Source organism: Dermacentor silvarum, chromosome 3, assembly GCF_013339745.2.
Source record: "Dermacentor silvarum isolate Dsil-2018 chromosome 3, BIME_Dsil_1.4, whole genome shotgun sequence".
Lineage (NCBI taxonomy): Eukaryota > Metazoa > Arthropoda > Arachnida > Ixodida > Ixodidae > Dermacentor > Dermacentor silvarum.
The window spans coordinates 169,048,804-169,069,232 of NC_051156.1; the positions used below are offsets into that span (position 1 = coordinate 169,048,804).

Here is a 20,429-nt window from a genome sequence, read left to right on the forward strand (position 1 = left end):
TGGATGACTTCAGTGTACAAACTACTTACTACTGCCCAAGCTTACATTGCACAAGCAAAGCATCCTAGTAACTTGAGATTGCTTAGACGTAAAGTTCTCGATGCAAATGAAAATTCAAAACTTGGTTCAAGCTATCTCCTGAGGCATTTAGTGTTGTCATTGGTAGTTGAGGGTGACATGTGAATGCTGCAGTATGTGACGCTGTTACATTGTCCCGTGTAAAATGAGTGTTCAGCTGCCGCAGTAGTATTTGATGCAATTTATAAATGTAGATTTTGCCAAGCAATGAAAAAAAATATATATATAGTCCTACTGCTAGCACGCTTCCTTTATCTTTGCTTTTACAGACGGGACGTACAATCATAGCAATCGAAGCACGTTGTCTACAAGCTTGGCCATCTGTTTGTTGTGTGGTTTTTTTCCCGAAGTACGTTTCACACAACTTTCTCGGCTTCGCACTCATGCTACAGTTTTGCCTTTCCAATTCAAATTGCCATTGCAAATTGCTTTCTTTGAAACTGCAGCTGTTTTCAAGCTCCAAATATGCACAGCAGTCGCTCACATTGTGAAGTCAAAATGACCTTTCCCCCTGAAGAATTGATATATTGGAAGGTTTTCAATTAATGCAGTAAAAGAGCAAATGATTACCAAAAGAAACTCGTTTTTAATGTAACTGAGCCTTCTATGATGATGCAAAGCACATTTCACTGCCTTCCAATGCCATATCTGTCAAGGGAGCACAGTGATGCTGCAAGAAATTATGGTGCATCTGTTCAAGAGCGCGGTGGTAATCTAGACTAAAACTGATGAACGACAATAATCAGCGCGGGTGTCCAGCTGATAAGTAACTCTCTTAGTAAACACTGCAGAGCAAATACTGCAGAGTCGTTTTTGTGTACAGTTGATTTCACGGAAAACAGGCGATACAGCTGGTGTGGCAGGCCTCTCTCTCTCTCTCCGTCCCCTATGTGTGCCCTCTGGATGACAACACTGAGTGGACATGCTTTCAGTGGGACTGAGCATAACGAGCATTGCAAGCGGCATCCAAGCATGCGTTGTGTGCCTCGGCCATCATTTCATATGCAGGCCTCTTGTACGTACGTGCGTGCAAGGGGCAAGAATCACAAGCAGCTTGTGACGCGCTGATGTCCCTAAAGACAGTGTGCAACTGTAGAGTAGTGTCTCAGACGAGGCGTGCACTGTTGTTTTGCAGCGAAATGATATTTATGTCAAGCTTCGTGTCACAGATTGCTTGCAGCGCTTCCTTTATGGATGCACATGTGAGAAAATTGGCTTTCAATACGATCGAAGCATCCCACTGCAGTGGTCAAAGCAGGTCTTGCTGCATTTCTATAATACTGACCTTGCGAGTACATAACCTACATTTCGTATGCTGATTGTGCTGCTCACGGTTATGACACCCAGTGCCTAGGCGTACCTGATATTGCAATGCTGACTGTGATCTGCATGGCACGAAGATTTGCTCTCATCTCCGAGCTTGGTGACTGAGCGTGCACATGTTGTTGTGTTCAATGTGCAGACGGCGGGGACAGCTCCCGGTGGACCGAGGAAGAGATGGAGATGGCCAAGCGCGGACTTCGGGAGTACGGCACGGACTGGCCCGCCGTGGCGTCGGTCGTCCAGAGCAAGTCCAAGGAGCAGTGCCGGAACTTCTACTTCAACTACAAACGAAAGCTGGGGCTCGACGAGATTGTGCGGACGTTCCGCGAGGTGCGTGCGTGTGTGTGCGTGGCTCAGAGCTGCTGGCGTGTGCCGATCACAGCTCCTACACTGCGTGTGTGTCTGTGTGTGTGTGTGTGTGGCAGGCCTGTATGGCAGTTTTGGTCTTTTGATGTTGGCCTCTGTCATTGGAAGATTGGGTGCGACTTGTTCGAGCCTAAACCTTCCGCATCTGTGAACCTAAGGCAAATGTCCCTTTGCAAGTGTGTCGGATTACGTTGTTTGGTGTGTGTGTGTGTGGAATGGGTGCTGGGAAGACGTGGACGCAATCCAGTGGTTTGGCTGCAGGACAGCATATTTTATGCGTACACAAAATTGCTCCAAAGTTGCTAAAACTTTGTGGCATTTATATAATGAGCTGTGCTTGAAATGATTTCCTGTACTAATACATTTCTAGGCAGTCTGTTTTAGCGTGCCTGTACGTTGTATTGCCATCATTTCATTCTTCAGATTAGGGCCAATTTTTAAAATCGGAATCTCTTCCTTTTTACATTTATTGAAAAGTCCAAGTTGCACAACAGCAATATTATCTCAAAGATCAATTGGCTGTGATAGGTGGATGATACTACAATAAAGCAAAAGATGCCTTGTTACATTATTCCAGCCTAGCAATCTTTCAGAAAGTTTTAACACCACCTAGGAAAGTAAATGTCTCTCTGTTTGAGTTGAAGTTATGTGCTGTAGTGTTTGGGGGGGGGGGGGGGGGGGGGGGGGAGCTCAGTCATATTTACTCCAAGTTATAAACCTCCAGCCAGTTAGTTTTTAGTTTTCACTCTTGGCTGCTGCTGTGTTTAAATATAGTGTTTGAATGCTCCTTCCTCTACCTCGTGAAGTATGATGTGAACACACCTTGTCTGTGTGCAGAACACTCGAGTATGCAGGCAGTTATTCTTCTGTAGCCACAATTTTTTTCCCAATCTATACACATGTTCTTTCCTCCCACGTAGTTGACAAGTGCACTGTCCTTTATCTGCGTAGCTTCTCTGACACAATTGGGCATGTATAGCTCTACGTAAAAGTTGAATTACGTTGTACTTGTGGGCTAACAATGAACAGTGTGGCAAGTCCTCATCATCTTGGTGAATTGCAGAGTGCAGAAATAGACAGAAAAGACGGGACGACATAGGTGTGCTAACTTGTAACTTTGTCCCTAGCAAGACAAAAGCGTATCGCTGTGATCTCGAATCACCCCTTTATTGTGCTAGCCAACTGTAAATAACTGTTAAGCAGACTTCTATAATTTGGCTCCAGATTATTGATTTTTTAATTTTTTTTTTTTTTGTCAATTCGATCCCAACCGAAGGTTGCAGCCGGCACCCATACATTTCTTTGGGCGCGCACGTCTGTTGTCTCAAATGGGATAAATGGCCTTTGTTGAATAACTCGAACTTGACTGATCAGCACACTCACTCCTGACCTCAGTAGTCACTACTATAGCATTTGTGGTGGAGCTTAGGGGACAGTGAATGCGTTGAACATACTCCATCTCCTGCCAAGAAAACATTTTCAGCCTGTTCTAAAAGCATATTCAAGTGAAAACGGCAGCTCATAATTAATGATTGCAGTGCTTGCACAGTTATAATGCGTCTTTTTTTTTTGCCAAGAGTATTGTCTGCGCATAGCAGTCGGATACAAAAACAAAAACAGTGTTCACTACAGTGTTCACTACATTTACAACAGCCTACTGTTGAGAAAAGTAGAAAGATACCTATCACGAAAGGGGTCAGGCAAGGAGACACAATATCTCCAATGCTATTCACTGCATGCTTAGAATTATTCAAGCTCTTAGACTGGGAAGGCTTAGGAGTGAGGATCAACGGCGAATATCTCAGCAACCTGCGTATTGCAGATGACATTATCCTATTCAGCAACAATGGGCACGAATTACAGCAAATGATTGAGGACCTTAATCGAGAAAGTGTAAGAGTGGGGTTGAAGATTAACATGCAGAAGACAAAAATAATGTTAAATAGCCTGGCAAGAGAACAAGAATTCAGGATTGCCAGTCAGCCTCTGGAGTCTGTAAAGGAGTATGTTTATCTAGGTCAATTATTCACAGGGGACACCCTGATCACGAGAAAGAAATTTACAGAATAAAAAAAAATGGGATAGAGTGCACACGGCAGGCATTGCCAAATCCTGACTGGGAGCTTACCACTGTCGTTGAAAAGAAAAGTGTACAATCATTGCATTCTACCCGTACTAACATATGGGGCAGAAACTTGGAGGTTAACAAAGGAGCTCGAGAACAAGTTAAGGGCCCCAGAAAGAGCGATGGAACGAAAAATGTTAGGCCTAACGTTAAGAGACTGGAAGAGAGCAGTGTGGATCAGAGAACAAACGGGGATAACCGATATTCTAGTTGAACGGGAAAAATGGAGCTGGGCAGGCCATGTAATGCGTGTAGAATGGATAACCGGTGGACCATTAGAGCTACAGAATGGATACGAAGAGAAGGGAAGCGCAGTCGAGGACGGCAGAAAACTAGGTGGGGTGATGAAGTTACGAAATTTGCAGGCGCAAGCTGGAATCGGCTAGCGCAAGACAGGGGTAATTTGAGATCACAGGGCTCTCGCCTTCGTCCTGTAGTCGATATATATATATATATAGGCTGATGATGGTGACTGTCGGATCCATCTTAACCAGTGTCATTGCCATCACAAGATAATAAAACAAGTTCTTGTTTTGCTGAGACGAATTAACCATTGAGCAGAAGTCTACTAATAGCGTAATGCTTTGCTCTCATCATTACACGACTAAGTTTCTCTTCGCTTGGCACCCAGCCTACTGGTTATCTGCTCTGTGCTTTGTTGCATAACAGTAGCATTAACTGCGGATTGTCTGTGGCAAATACCGGTGGTCTAACAGTTTGTCTGCTCTGCTGCCTCTTGAGCGACTACTATGGGGCAGGTTTGTGTAATATGGACATTTCTTCACTTGATGGTGGGCAGTAGTGCTGGGCAGTCTCTTCTTTTGACCCCAGCAACGGCTGTGCTCAAAAATGAGCTACGTGCCGAGATGCATTGCTATAAAGGTTGCAAAATTACTCTACATAAATGGCAATCTTTCCCCTGGCATTGGGACGTAAGGCCACTGCACTGAAAGCTCTCTCCAAGCTCTTGCTATTTGCATGTGCATTGATTGTGCATGTAGAGCTGACACAATGGACAATTGGTTCGAGCTTGTGCACTTACTCCCAAGTTCTTTTGTTTGTAGGCTCGAGGCGGTAAGGAGGACGGCAAGCGGCAAGTGACAGACGATGAAGACACTGGCGAGACAACTACGAGCTGTGAGGAGGACAACGGTGCAGACCACTGTAGTAGCGACACGGCAAGTGCCTGTAGTCCATCAGGCAAGCAGATGGAAGAAGGTGAGACTGCTCTTGGCTCTCATTTACCATCTTTCACTTTTTAGGGGGAAGGAAATGGCACTGTTGCTTACATCACACTTGTCTTGGAGCTGAATAATTCTGTATACAGTGTAGCCTCGTTACTATGAACACCACATTAACGAAATTCAGAAATTCTCTGCTGACTGCTCATAGTGTCAATGTAAATATATTTCAGTACTGCGAACTTCAGAATAACAATCGTTATTCAGTTTCTGTATCATGCTCTGCCCAGACAAGTGTCACCTAGCAATGGAGGCGTCTCTTCCTTCTATCGTGCTTCTTTCTGCGGCTGTACTAGCTACGTGCACGGAGAAATGTTCGCTGCCTCTCGTATCACACCACGTCACAAGGCGGAATGATGGGTTGGAATGTTAGAAGGTAGCGCTATTGACCCTTTTCGCGGGAGCAGTTTGCTCTAGAGGAACAAGATGGCGCTTTTGGCCGTGCGCCATACGTTGCCTCAGCGAATGCGCACGAATACGAAAGCATTACTGCTTCTGCCCTGCTACTGTACGATCAGCTGTCGGAAAATGCAACTGGGTGTGCGCCAATGCACTGTGCCCAATTCATAGTGCAAAATGTGTAACAATAAAGGGAAGACGTGTGCGCGCTAGTTCGCTGCAAAAATAGAGATTCACATAATGAATGGAATCAACCTGTGTCGCCGCTGCTACCTAAGGACTGTCTTGTTGCCACCCTTGGCGCTGCACAGCTTTCCTCAAGGATAAAAACATATAATTCATCCGCCTGCGCTGTATAGCTAACCTCCAAAGAAAGGACTTCGGAACGTCGGCACTTGGGAGTGAGTACCGCTCGTTACAAAATGAAGTAGTGCCACTTACTGGCATAGTAAGTTTCCCGCACGTTATCTACACACATCCACCCTTACTCGCACGAAAACTTACGCCCACCCTATCGCCAACATGTGAGTGAATAGGCACACACTTGAATCAATGTGCCGAAGCATGAGTGACAGCGACTGCACCGACAAGACGCGAATGTTGGAAGCTGAATGTTTTGTGACGGTCCACAGAGTAAGCGGGAGACTAGCGATAATACGTCTTTGCTACGAGCCACGGCAAAGTATACATTTAAATTCCAAGCCTTTGTGCACAGCAAGAACAAATTCATCGCAGCAGAGCACACACGTGAGTGATTACGCTGAAAATAAACAATCAGATAGTGGCTGCACCGAGAAACTTTACCGAGTCAGAAATATGACAAGCTGGCTGGTCCAAAATGTTTGCCAAATAAAGAACGCAGAGCACACTGATCCCGATTTAATTCATAAGCGGAAAGTTTAGACAGCTTGGAATACATTTCTAGCCCCGCTTTTAGTACAAGCTCCGTATACGCTGCTTGTGCTGTTTGGACAAGGCGTAATGAGCTCTAAAAGCACTTGCATGTCCTCTAAAGCTGTGGCCAAAGCTTCGTGTCGTGCACACAGTCACCGTCTACGATATGCGTCGAAACAGAGGTTTGCTGCGCCACACCGACGTCACGCGCTTGCATTGTAAACGCGGAGGCAACGGAGGCGGCTGAGGCAAGCAATGGACGCGTCACCACGTGATCAAACATGGCAGCGCCCACGGGAGCGCCGCGAAAAGGGTCAATAAGTAATGAAAACCGAACGTGACCGTAGCCAATTGGCTGAGCGAGGTAAGCCTTCATGTGCCTGCGTTGCACTCGTCTTGTTATCCTCTGCAATATCACAATATAGTAGGGCGAGCATCATTTTCCCTTGCAGGCAAACCGGATGAACGAATCGATCTGTAATGACGACTGTTAAGATAGAGCAAACTCTACCACGCGCACCGCTGTTCGCGTTTCATTTGGTTCCGATAGCACATCCGGTTCCGCCGCACTGTGCAATAATACTCTCCCTATACAACAATGTTTTAGCTTCTGTTTTATTTTTATTTGCTTTAGGGACGGGCAAATGGTGAAATTGAGGTTCAAAGCAAATAGTTCAAATGGTATACTATACCACATATTGCAGTAAAACCTAGTTAATTCGAATCTCACGGGACCGCGGAAAAAAAAATGTCCGAATTAACGGAATTATCAGGTATCCAGAAAACAATAAGCAAATGCTTACTACGTCAACACGCTTTTATTAGTGGAATGGATGAGCATATCCTTTTGCTGTCTTGCAGCGGCGATCTGGCTGCCTATTCAGGAGCGCCGAATAATTCGAATCGAAACGAATAACAAATAGAGAATAATTCAATCAAATAGTTTAATGCCAAATATTCGCCCAACCCTAATTTTCTTGCTTTCAAATAAAAGAGAACCACTACAGAAACGAAAATATTGCATGCAGTGTAGGGGCGAGCATCATCGCAGTGCGGTCAAACTGGATGTGCGCCTGTCAGTAGTGATGACTGGACGGTGTGCACCTTCAGTTTTACTTCGGCCATGCGCTTTCCCATTTCATTTGACGGCGATAGTACAGTGCATGTAGTAAGTAAGTGAGTTAGTTTTTTCCTAGTTCCTTTTGACACAGGGCAGGCATTTTAGGTGCCACAAGAGGGACCGAGAGATATCTGGTGACCCCATCCCACACAATATTGTACGCTGACCAAGCGTTTCTTTTGAATCCTCATTCTCCGCAACCCTCCTCGGTGTAGTAAAATTCACCTTTGCTGTCACAACAGCTGATCTCGCTGCGAAGTTGCAGTCTTCGTAGATGGCGACGCTGCCTGCGCAGCAGTGGTAGCAGACAAGGCTCCAAAGGGACTGAATTAACACAGCAAGCTGGGCGAGTTGGTAACTGAACATGTTTCTTAGGGGGTGGGCAGCGCTCGTATCGTCTCTTCCTCTGTCCTTCGTCCGGGTAGCGCTGCCCCACCCCTAAGAAACATGTCCAAAGGGACACCTTCAAGTTGTGTTTGCTCTCCTAATTGGCCATGGACGCCTGTAGCTTCCACAGTGCTGAGAGGAACTACTGAAACGGTGTAGTAGCGGAGTATGCGAATCCTCACCCGGTTGCATCCATGTCCAAAAGGTCTTTTGGCAGCGTGCACGTTTTGGGCAGCAGCTTGGCTTGGTTAGGTCGTACTCGGCAAGCCAACATGCCGATCCCGCGCGATAGCACCGATCGCAAGGTTGTGTATTTGCGGCAGTGCAGAGAGCGTGTATGTAATTGTTCTCATGCTTCAAATCGGTGTGGCAAGATGTCCACAGGTCAGCAGATCCGCAGGAGATCTGCAGGAGGGAGACCCTTTGCAGACTTGTCGGAGGCACCCTGCTTGCATTTCTTTTGCATAGAAGTGATCACAATTTTTAATGCATTAGCATTAGGAGTGTCTAAGCGTAAGGAATCCGCCTTTTGCATTGCGCTGTGGCGCCACTTTAGCGAGCTCCGCAAGAAACAATATGTACGTCTTCGGGGCCCCGCGGTACGCAGAGGCACGCTGCAAAAAGCGAGCTGAAATGGGTTTGTGCATTTGTCAGTCGTTGTAATTTTCGTTTTGTGTGAGTGGCCGCTTGTTGGACAGATGCCTAGGCCGGCAATGACTCTGGTGCGACTTACAACTGCAAGTCGTCGAAATATGACGACGGGTGATCTGAAGTGAAGGCGCGAAAACGACAACGGACGAAGAGAGAGCACACACACACACAGGGCGCCGTCCGTCGTCGTTTTCGCGCCTTCACTTCAGATCATGCTTAACCAACACGCCCAACTATCCATCCTAATGACGACGGGATTTCGTGCAGCTACGCCGACAAAACCAGTCACCGTGCGATGTGCCTCTGAACGAATACATCGCACCGTAACATGATTGACACAGCGCCTACGCTTGTATTACTGTTATTCATATTTATTCATACCGAATATGAGTCCAAACATGCTTAGAAGCTGAAATGCACGAACGTGAGCACTCGCCAGCTGCCCACAACAAGTTTAAGCTGGGGTTGATTCCGCTCAGCGGAGGTTAGCCGTATCGTATATAGCAGCCGAGTTCATGCATTTGCCACTGTTAGACCTGCAGTGAACGTACGCTAATAGGATGATAAAAACTGCTTTTATAGCTGGATCTTCACTACAGTGGCCATAGCTCTTCGAAGGGGTGAAACTGCGCCCAGAGTATTTATGCAACGCAAGAACGGCGCATTTGTTTACATCGGCACGCGTACGGCCACCGCTCACACGAAATAATGAGGAAATGTTCAAAGCATATATGAACACTTCTCATGCACATATCAGAAGCGATCACACTGAGACGAGAAGGCTTGAACGTCCCGGGCACATCGAAAACGGCGACAACGACCACCTACCCGCACTGGCACGCGAAAATGCCGATGCCCGCCGTACTCGTGTGGCAACGAGCGGTGTTGTTGCTTACGATGCAGTATCGAAAGGGCCATGACTTGTTGCCTGTTTAGCATAAGAGGCAAACTGTGTTTTCAATAACTACTAAATCTGGCAGCATAAAAATACACTATCCGTAGTTGCACTTCGTTCATGGAAGTGCCGGCGACTGTGACCGACAGCCTTTGTTCAAGAACGGTGCCTGTACCGCGGTATTAGCACTGCGCCGTGTTGTCGCTTCCCACTCTCTTGTGTGTGCATCGTACTATGCTAAGAGTGGTTCACTTCAAGTCGATAAGGTCAGTACGGAACTATATAAGCAGTTTCCTTCGTTGTATTTGCTTATCCTATATTTTAGGTCCGCCGGTAGCGGACGAACTCGTAGGCTGTGTTAGGCCTAATTTAGCTGCCTGAACGAGATCGACACCGCCTTAAACTTGATGTGGAGGCCTGGAAAGGGCTGGAAATCGTGCATATAAGCGTCGGAAGCACGTTTCGACTCAATTTGAGCGTCAATACATACATACACGAGCGCATTTGCGGCGATATTCACGTTGTCGGTGCGATGTTCTCACTCGGCGGCCACTTGCACGGCGATCAGGACACTGGTTTTGTCGGTGGTGGCGGCACGAAAGCTTATCACACTATGATCACTCGTCGTCGGTCGCTTCTTCGTCATACTTGTATGACAATATAGGTCTCCCACTGGCACAGTATCGCAACTACAGCCGGCCAAGCGTTGGCGCCGGCGTGAGGTCGACTTCTGACCTACATCGGTGTCGTGTCGGCATATATTGTGATGTACCAGACGTTAACCGAATATCGCTGTGAACAGCTGAAGTTTCTACCGAAACACAGCGCAAATACCACATTGTCGACTAGCACAGCGCCGACAATAAAGAGTTCGCGTCCTTGACGACTATGCTGCATATGCGTGCGTCGTCAGCTGCACGAACCACCGACGCCGTACAAAACGTTTTCAGCGGTCGCCGCTAGGGTACAGCGCATGTGCACTCGGGACATGCAAAAGGTGGATTGTGTGTCAAGTATGGGAAGCCGGTCACGTGGTAGAGGTGTGTGTAGTGATGGAGGTGAGATGTAGGCGAAGGATGGATATATTTACAGAATATTTACAAAGAATGGTAGGGCAAGAGAAGATGGCTGATCGCCCCAATGCGCAAGCATCTCCATCGTTGTCTTCATCGCTCTGCTAAGCGTCGCGTTCATCCATGTACGGATTGCCTCATAACAATATACAGGGTGTTTCAGCGAACACTTTCAAAATTTATTTAAGGTTGCCTGTGGCAGATAGCCCAATTCTATTTAATGAGCTCATCTACTCGAAGAGGCGGACATTACTTGCACAAGAAATTGAAATGCATAATCGACTAATTAACTAAATTTTACTAATTAAGTTTTTACCTAATTACCTGATAGCCCATATTGTAATTTTCAAATTGTAGCCCTGGAGTTCGCAAGACGGATCCACTTAGAATTCTCGGGATGACACCAGTTTTGAGATACTAATTCCCGAACTTTGCGGAGAAATGCATTGGCGTTCCAGTTAATTTTGTGCTTCAATGCAAAAAGCGATGTTTTGTTATGAACCTAACTGCAACGCCAATGCATTTCTCCGCAAAGTTTGGGAATTAATATCTCGAAACTGGTGTCATCCCGAGAATTCGTTCCAAGTGGATCCTTGCGAACTCCACGGATACAATTTGTAAATTGCAATATGGGCCATCAGGTAATTAGTTCAAAAGTTAATTAGTGAATTTCTGTTATTTGATTATGCTTTTCAAGTTCTTGTGCTAGTAATGTCCGCCTCTTCGAGTAGACCAGCTCATGAACTAGAATTGTGCTCTCTGCCACAGGCAACCTTTAAGAATTTTTGAAAGTCTTCGCTGAAATACCCTATATATATATAGTGCAACTGATTGTGCTCTGCTCTAGACCATCGCCAGTTGCACTTCGCTTCTTGAAGAGAAGGGGCTGGGCATGTGTCGTGCGAGCTCCTGAACAACACTTTGTAATGTGGTGAACGCGGTTTAAATCATGGTTCCCGGACCTTGAAGAGATGCGTGAACATTTCTTAAATATTTACCTCTAAATTGCCACAGATATTTTTTCCCCACCGATATCTGTGTGTATGTTATAATAAATAGCGAATAAAATGAAGGTATTTTCGTATCCAATGCGACTTCGTTACGACTAGGTTCGGCTGTATGTAGGCACATCTGCACCTCATGGAAGGAATTCTTCACATGCTATGTGTTGCAACCTTTTCTTGAGAACATAGTCTTGACTGCCCATACCTCTTCAGTTTCAGGCTGGGAAAACGAAAGGCCAATACCCACGCGGCCGACGCTAGCTGTGTCATCGGCGCCGCACGCAGACGTGACTGGCAAAGCACATGCGGAAATGAACAACGGCCTCGAGGCGTCTGCCGACTACGACAGCAGTGCCACAGTCAGTGCCGACGAGGGCCAGGGGGCGCCCGAGGCAGAAGGGTCGTCGTCGCGGCACCACCGGGGTAGCGGTCCTCCCGACGCCAAGGAGGCTGGCCACGAGGGTGCCACCTGCATGCGGGACCTCATCTTCCAGGCCATCGAGATGACCCTGCAGTACTCGATGAAGCCCGGCCGCAACGGGCCGCCGACCAAGGAGGGCCCTGCGGAAGCCCCTCCGCCCTCCTCCACGGTTGCGCCGGAACCCGTGGCTCGGTCTTCGCCCTACCACCTGGCGGGCGCTCCCAACAGTCTGGCGCACGCAGAGGGCCTGGTGGCGCAGTTTCCTCACGTCCCCCACGTGGCCGCTCCACCCCCCGTCGTCGCGGTGTCTCGGGACGACGAGTACGAGGTGCAAGACCTGAGCAAGAAGTCATCGCGGGAGCCCAGTCCGCCCCGGGAGCTCCGACGGGAGAAGCTGCCGCCGGCACCCTTTACCGCGGCCTACTCGCCACAGTCGTACGCGCCAGCCGCCCAGCCGCCACCTGCGCACTCGAACCACCTGCGGAGGACGCCCGATCCTCCGCCCCAGGTCATGTTTGCGCCGCGGTCGTATGGGCCCCCGCCCGAGCGGCCGCCACCGCACCTTGTGGCACAGTCGCTCGCGCCGCGCAGCCTCACAAAGACAGGCAAGAGCTCTGTTCCCCCGCCGCCCCCGCTGGTCGCGGCCAGCAAACCACCGCTGTCGCCCAAGCTGATGTTCAAGGACAGCAAGCCATCCGGCTCCATCACCCAGGGGACACCGCTGAACCAGCCCGTCGCGGGCAGCTTCCCGCCGTCCCGCTATGATGGGCTGCTGCGGCTGACGCCGCCGCAGGGCAAGGAGCCCTCATCGGCCGCCGGTTCCATCACCCTGGGCACGCCCGTGCCTCACGACAGCGGTGTGCCTAAGAAGCAGAGGCCGTCCGAAGGGCCAGAGTCACGCGCCTACGACCCGGCCGAGCAGTACTACCGCGCCGCCGCTGCTGCTGCCGCTGCCGCCCCGGGCGGATTCCAGGGCCCGTTCCAGCCGCCGTCGTCGTCGTCCGGTGGTTACTCGTCGTCGCCCGGTTTCCGGCCCAAGTACTCGAGCGAATCTCAGCTAAGCAGCAACCAGATCATGATCGACTTCAACACCTCGAAGCAGATGCAGATGCGCCGCGGCTCGTCCGGCGACGCCAGGGCTTCGCCGCAGGCGCGGGACTCGAGCCCTGCGCCGGCGCTACACCCCGTCTACCAGGTGCCCGCGTACTACGGCGCGCAGGGGGCGCCTCCGCCACCCGTGTTCCTGCAGCATGCGCCCGCCGGTGCTGTGGAGCGGCCGCCGCCGGCCGACACGTCACCCGGCGGCTGGGCCAGCAAGCCGCTGGCGCTGCACCAGGGGTCGTCTGGCGGAACGCCACCCGCGTCGGCCGCCACCTCCCGGCAGAACGTGATCCGCAGCGTGCCGTGGAGCACGGCGCCCAAGAGCGTCATCCAGGCACCCAAGGCCGGCTCGCCGCGCGCCGACCTCGAGAGCCCCGGTGGCCGCCGGGTCCAGTCTCCGCGCGGCGGCGGCCAGCCGTACGCCGTCGTGTCGCCCTCGAGCCACGACCCGTTTACGACGCTGGTGAATGCCGCCGCCGCGCAGCCCAGCCTGGCCGTGCCCAAAGAGGACCAGAAGCCCCGCGAGCGGCCCGCCGTCGAGGGCCTCGAGAAGTCGCTGCTCGAGATGCACCAGCGGCCGCGGCAGTTCGTCGGTGGCGATATGCCGCCGCCGCCGGACTTCCGCGGAGAGGCCGAGCGGGCGGCCATGCGCGCCGCAGCCGAAGAGCAGCGCTTCCTCGACTCCCGGCGGGGTGCCGAACCGGCGGACATCCGGCAGCCGCTGCGTCTCCCGCGGGACGCCTTCACGCGGGAGCAGTTCGAGCGCGAGATGCGCCAGCAGGTGTCCAAGGACCACCAGGCCAAGCCGTTCCTGAGCCGAACGCAACAGGCCGAGCTGGACAACGAGGCGTCGCGCATCTTCTCGCAGTCCTTCCAGAAGGACAGCCCGAAGCCGCCGCCGCAGGGCATCACGGCCGCGAACCTCATCGACGCCATCATCACGCACCAGATCAACCAGAGCACGGAACCAAAGCAGAACCCGGGCGCCATGGACACCATCCTTTCGCGGTACGGCGAGCCCAAGAACGCGTCGCTGCCGCCGCGGTTAAAGGGGCTGCCCACACGCGACGAGGTGGTCACCATCGAGGACGGGCCACCCGAGCGGGGGCCGCCGCGCATGGAGCCCGAGAAGGTCATAACGCTCAACCAGCACATCGCGGCCATCATCTCCAAGAACATCTGCAACCCGAGCGACGGTGGCGGCGGCGGCCCGCTGTATGGCCGCATGCCCGTCGAAATGTCGCACTCAGAGCGCATGCAGCAGCACGGCGGATACGCGCCTCCGTCCGAGCTAACGACGGCGCCCCCGCGGACGCCTCCAGAAGGGGCGGACAACGGCCACCCGCCGCCGCAGACGTACCACAGCTGGAAGCTGCGCAAGGCGCTGCAGTCTGAGAAGGAGGAGCGCAGTCTCATCCGGAACCCGCAGCAACAGCAGCAGCAGCAGGGCCCTTACGTGGAGCCCATCTCTCCGCCCGGTCAGCCGTCTCCGGGGCCCCCCGAGTGGGCGACCGCCATGCCGCCCCGTTCGTCGGCCGACAGCGTCTCCTACCTGCGGCCTTCTCCGCAGCATCAGCAGCAGCAGCAGCACGTGGGCCTTTCGGCGCTCGACTACGTCAAGAACCGCATCGTCGAGGTGATGCGCACCACGGACGAGCCTCCGGCACACGGCAAGGGCGGCCGCCACGAGCAGCACCAGCAGCAGCAGCCCCCCGAGCGGCCGCTCAGCGAAGGCGGCCACCCGGGCCACCCGAGTCCATCGACGGGTCCGCCGCGGCCGGCGTCGGCTATCGAGTCCGGCCACCCGGACTGGCGCGGCGGCAAGTTCCGTCCCCGGTCGGTGTCTCCCTCGGGCGGCGGCCCACCCGGCCGACCCTCGCCGCACCACCACCACCAGCAGCAGCAACAGCAGCAGCAGCACCACCATCACCACCACGACGATGGGCGACGCGGCGAGCTGGAGCCCGTGTCTCCGCCCCGCGACGGCCGCTTCTACTCGGCGGCGGCGGCGCCCCACCCACCGCCCCCGCAGCCGTTCCCGACGACGTACGCGTACCCGTTCTCGGCGCTCTCGGTGCGGTCCATGGCCGTGGCGCCCAGCAACCCGGTGGGGAGCGGCGGAGGCGGTGGGCCCTCGTCGCTGGCACCGGCCTCGTCGGTCGTGCCGACCTCTTCCTCTTCCTCCTCGTCGGCCGCCGTGCCGGCCTCCTCTTCTTCCTCGGTGCTGCTCTCGTCCCAGTACGAACCTTTGTCAGACGAGGACTGACACGTCGTGAACACACACTCGCCAGTGTTGTGCCGCTTGCCTCCACACGGACCGCTCACTGCCTCATCTTTCTCTCGGTTCTTCTCAGCTCAAGTTCGTTCCGCCACGACGACGATTCCCCGCCGCCGCCCCCGGGGGGAACTTGTGTACAAAGGGGGAGAAAAAAAGAAAAGTTTGTATACTGTTGTGAGCACACATTGCACGCGAACGCGCGCCGTCACTTTTTGGGGGCTTCTAGAGACGCGCGAAGACAGTTTCACCCAGTGGGACACCAACGACGTCAGTGGTGTGTGTGGGGCAGGACGAACCTACCCAGCACACACACACACACACACCCATCTTCTCTGTCCTTTTTCTCGCGCGTGCGTGTGGCGCCCTCTTGTACATTATTCTCTCTTCTGTTCAGTGTATCTCAACCCCACGGCCTTTGTTTTTCTTTTTTTCCTTGCGTGGGCGAGAATTGTAAATAGGTTTCGGAGAATACAAGCCTCCTTGTGCGCGCACTAAGGCTATTATTTTAAGGAACGCGGTCATTCACAGAACAGTTGCCGTGTGCAGATGTTGCACGCGCGAAGTGTAATTGTCTTGTTACCTCTGTTTTATTATTTTTTTTTCTGAGAGAAAAAAAGTACCTTTATCATGCGACATCGTGTGTGTCTGGAATCACTTTGTGGTTGTGCATCGGACATTGTTTCCATTGTCATTGCGGTTAAGGACATTTTAAATCAAATTGTTCTGATTTTTTTTTTAGTTAGGATATATATTTTTCGTTAAACTGGTATGGACGGACTGCTTTGCAATTAATGTTTAAGTTGTGATCCTGCAGGAACAAAACAGAAGACGCTATTAAAACTGCCATCCACGGAAATTGCTGCTCGACAGACGTACGATTCAATCTGTTTTGCTGCCTCTTGCAGTGTGCTTTTGAGTTTCAATAGACATACGATTGCGTCCCAAACAAGTACTCATGCGAATGCAATATGAGCTGCAGTAAAGCTTTGTTAATATAATCAGCGTTATTGCAGTAGTGCCTTGAAATGAAACAAAGCACCTCGTATGTAAACTGCAGTCATTGTCAGCAGGTACAAAATGACTCTTCCAGGCACGTGCGACTGAAGATGCTCAACAAAGGTTTGTAGCACGTTAGTTAAAAGTGGTCTGTGTAGTGGTAATTGAAGGCTTTTTAACTGCTCTGTTGGTCATACTCAGCATGGCAGCTTACCACCTCTATTGTAAGACTATTGTGATCGAACTCCGCCTGCCATCAAGAAACTACTACATGGTAGGTACTGCCTGCGTTTCATTCCCGTGTCAGTAACGTCTGCTGGCAGGTTTGTCTTGTGGGCTTGCAAGATCGAAGTGAAAATATGGGGCTGAGCAACCATGCACTGAATGTATATGGCAAGGTTGTAGTGTAATGGCTGAAGCGCTGTGAATTGTGGACCACAGCGAGGAGGTACTCGCCAGTAAAGCGTTCGCGGTATCTATTTTAGTATGTTGAGTACTGGGAGAGTCGACTGTAGGGCTCGCTGCGCATAGCACACTACGGGCATTTATTGTCCTTCCACATGAAGGTGGCTGCGCGCGTGTTAAAATTAAGGGAAGTTTTAAAGAGTATCGAACTTCATATCATTCTGTGACGAATAGACCTTAGCTCCGAGTGCGCGGAAAGTGCGAGGCGTTTCGAAACTGGGACCTCCGGCGCACTAAGTTCCAACAGATTTACTATGCTCCCGCAGGGCTCCCGTAGGAAGCATATAGAGTAACTCTACAACAGACCATGTAATCTCGAAGCAACGCCAAGTGTCAAGCCAAGCATAAGGTAAGTAGCGAGGCGCTTGCATGGAATATAAAGATTCATTTACGACGCGGCCGTAATGCAACGTTAACGATATTAACCAGACGCTTTTCCAGCGCTCGTGACTGCCTCAACCTACGAAATGGTGAAGAATTCCCTGAGAACGTCCGAGTACACGTTAGCCTTTGCTCGCTCTGCGATGAGTGCAACATGCAACTGACCTGTCCGGAACGCGCCAACGTCAACACCGGCCATTTGGCGATTCCCAAGTTTCGGCATTCAAGCAACAGCTGCACTGCGAGCCGATATTATTTCTACGCACGCCGCAAAGTGCTTGGATCCGCAAAGTACTGAGTTACGGAGGGAACTCAATAAAGGACGAGTTGGCATTCAATTAATAGAATAAAGATCGATCGAAAAAGCAAAATCTGGCCAGAAAGGCACAGACGAGCGCGTCAAGCGCGCGCTGAAGGCAGGTGGTGATGTGACGAAATGCTCCGATGGTGACGTCACATCCTAAAGAGAGGCTGACGGCCGACTTCCTGTACGTAGGTAATGGTTGCCGTCTAGCGAGCGCTGAAGCGGAACGGCGGAACTCCTCTGAAAATGTGATATTTTCGCAGTTTAGGTTCGAAGTGGTGTGGATTACCCGAAGTGGAAGACAGCGCGGACAGCAACTATCAGTCATGATCAAAGACAGGATATCGGCGCTGAAAGCGGTACGACTCTCTCGGATTGCTTTCGGATAGTGGGGCCGCCCTCCCCCATTGCTCGAGGGCACTTGTTGCTCGTTTCGCCCCGTTGCGCGCGCTGTTTTTCTCTCCCTTCCGCGCAAGTGTGATGATACGCGGACGCTCTCTCGCGAAAGATTTCAATGCGCGATTAGTGCCGCGAGAGAACGCTATCCTAAGCAAGCGTATGAGTGGAGAAGATGCCGTTTTCAGTGGCAGGGTCACCCGATCGGGGGGGGGATGGAACTCGCAACCTCCATCCATCATATCGGGCTCAACGGTCTAGAGAGATCTTTTTTATGCTTTCCTGCCCTTTCGCATTGGTCGAGCGTTCGCTTATTTTTACATTTTAATTAGCCATTGAGGGCCAAAGTTGCGACGGTGCCGACGCACGTAGGACCAGCGTTCACCGAGCGCAGGGGCTTGCCCGTCTTCGCCAGTGGCCTTTTTTCATTGGATTTGCCCACGCGTAGTTTCTGTTTACTTTCTTTTTTCATCGCGACCGCTCGAACGCATTGCAGCTGGCCTGGATCCCGCCGTATGGTCTTTGTGCTGCGCTTTTGCTGCTCCGCCCCACGCCACAGCGCAGTCGGTGTGGCTTCGCGCATGCTTTTGGTGGCCCGCTCGATTGCGCGCATTTGAGCGTGCTTTTGCGCTGAACCGCGTACGCGTACGGTTTCCGAGAAAAGCCAGATCGAACGTCCCTGTCCGTTGATGTGTGTGTGCTGGTGCATTTCTTCCGAGACTCCCCACCCAAAGTCGCTGTCTACTTTGTTTCTTTGTGTGTGCATGAGCTTTGGGAGTGTTTTCCGTCCGCTACTCCGCACCGTCCTTTCTCTGTTCCTTGTTGGAAGTGCTGTTCGCACTGACCTGCTTGCTTCTGCCCCTTCCTTTGAGCTATAATCGATAGTGCAACGAGCTTTGAAACGTACCTTTATTCGTATTCATTTTAACCCGGTTGCACTAGCTGCGTGTGTAAAGTAATAAGGTTTTGCTTCCGTACGAATCAACTTGCTACGTTATTAAAGCGAAGTTTCTTTCAATCTTTACATCTGTATGCAACAAATGCTCTGCAGTCTGATCTTTCTCGCGTAATAAATGGTAAATGCTGCAAAATGTAACCTCATTCGCGCTTCAGCTGGAAACGTTTTTCTCTCTCTCTCTCTCTCTCTCTGATCAGTATACTTCCTTGGCCCCAATATCTATTTCCGATGACAACGTAAAATACCTAGTAGTAGTAGCTTCTTTTTTTTTTAACTTAGAACACATGTTAAATTTATATTAAAAGAAACTTCGAAAAAAACGCCACGAGACTTGAAAGAAGCTAAAAATTTGCACATGTTAGAATTTCGCCCAATCTTGGAATTTGGTTTTGAAGTTTGGGACCTCAATGCTATAACATTAATAATAAAAATAGAAGTCATTCAGAACAGATATCTGACCATTTCGTCATGAAAAGAATCGCTCAATTGGGATGACTCTCTTCAGCTTCGTCAAAAAATTTTCCAAACTCCTCTGGACCAAATTGACCGCAGTTACACAGCATGTATATTAATCCACCATTCTGCATATTGAAGACGAAGGACAATGAGCGGAAAATGCAGTAGTTTCGATACCGCAAAAAGTTTTCCAGTCATCATCTTTGCTTCCACCATTCGGTCATGGAACTCGATCGTTACCTAGGTAATGCGGTTGTTACCGCTGATGCCCATTCATTTCTAGAATCATTGTTGTAATATTTGCATCTGTAAATACATAATTTAGCTCTCATTCTTTTACTCGTATAGTTACATACTTGCTTCCTTTGTTACCATGCGTATTTTTTAACATTCCCAATTCCCCTCTATTTTTTGTGTGTGTGTGTGTGTGTGTGTGTGTGTGTGTGTGTGTGTGTGTGTGTGTGTGTGTGTGTGTGTGTGTGTGTGTGTGTGTTGCAGCTATATTGCCATGTTTCCTAATGCTTCTCAAAGTCCTTAGCTTTTCTGTGCGGTGCGATGTATACTTGTGCATAATCATTTACATATTGCAGTACACTTCCCCTACAGTAGTGCCCTTCAAGCGATCGTTATAGTCGTATGAATAAATATAGTTAAACTTCGGAGTAACGAACTTACTATAACGGAATTCTCCATATAATTAGGTATTTAACTTTTTATACCTTCTTTTTCATAGAACATGTATTTTAAACCTCAATATAACGAAGTGTTTGTGCACGATTTCAATATAACGAGTTTTCACTGCCACCGCGAAGGAAAACCGACGGAATAAATGGGAACTGCCGCGGACGCATATGGTTAATTTAAGTGCTGCTGCTTGCGAATACACATCTCGAATCGCGAGCCGTGCAAGAGAGTGGCCGCCGATAGCGTAGCAGCAGAACTCCTCGCCGTCATATTCCGTATAAAGTCTAAATGCGATAAGATCCTATCGTCCGCGCGCCGTATGCCGTGGGTGCGAGGGTGAGCCGAGAAGGACAGTGGCTTCAGGCTTGATGCTCGCCGTCTCTTGCGCGAGCAGCGGTAGCGAGGCGGCGGTGAGCGCGTGTCCTCCTCTAGC

General features: G+C 50.6%; 2 protein-coding genes across 9 annotated transcripts in view; both read left to right on the top strand.

Annotated features, from left to right (window-relative positions):
- The window catches only part of LOC119446052 (uncharacterized), a 73,491-nt gene extending 57,286 nt beyond the window's left edge, over window positions 1-16,205 (top strand). For all 5 annotated transcript variants that reach the window (XM_049663858.1, XM_049663854.1, XM_049663856.1 and 2 more), the window contains 3 exons: window positions 1,541-1,731; window positions 4,957-5,110; window positions 11,770-16,205. In XM_049663858.1, the coding sequence (XP_049519815.1) occupies window positions 1,541-1,731; window positions 4,957-5,110; window positions 11,770-15,344 (3,920 nt within the window). In that variant the 3' untranslated portion in view covers window positions 15,345-16,205. The remainder of the gene's footprint in view (window positions 1-1,540; window positions 1,732-4,956; window positions 5,111-11,769) is intronic.
- Window positions 16,206-17,128: 923 nt separating this feature from the next.
- LOC119446047 (syntaxin-like) overlaps window positions 17,129-20,429 on the top strand; it is a 38,419-nt gene continuing 35,118 nt past the window's right edge. For 2 of the 4 annotated variants that reach the window (XM_049663859.1, XM_037710370.2), the window contains exon 1: window positions 17,129-17,861. In XM_049663859.1, coding sequence (XP_049519816.1) covers window positions 17,643-17,861 — 219 coding nt within the window. In that variant the 5' untranslated portion in view covers window positions 17,129-17,642. The remainder of the gene's footprint in view (window positions 17,862-20,429) is intronic. The other 2 variants (XR_007466103.1, XM_037710371.2) reach the window with 1 other exon arrangement.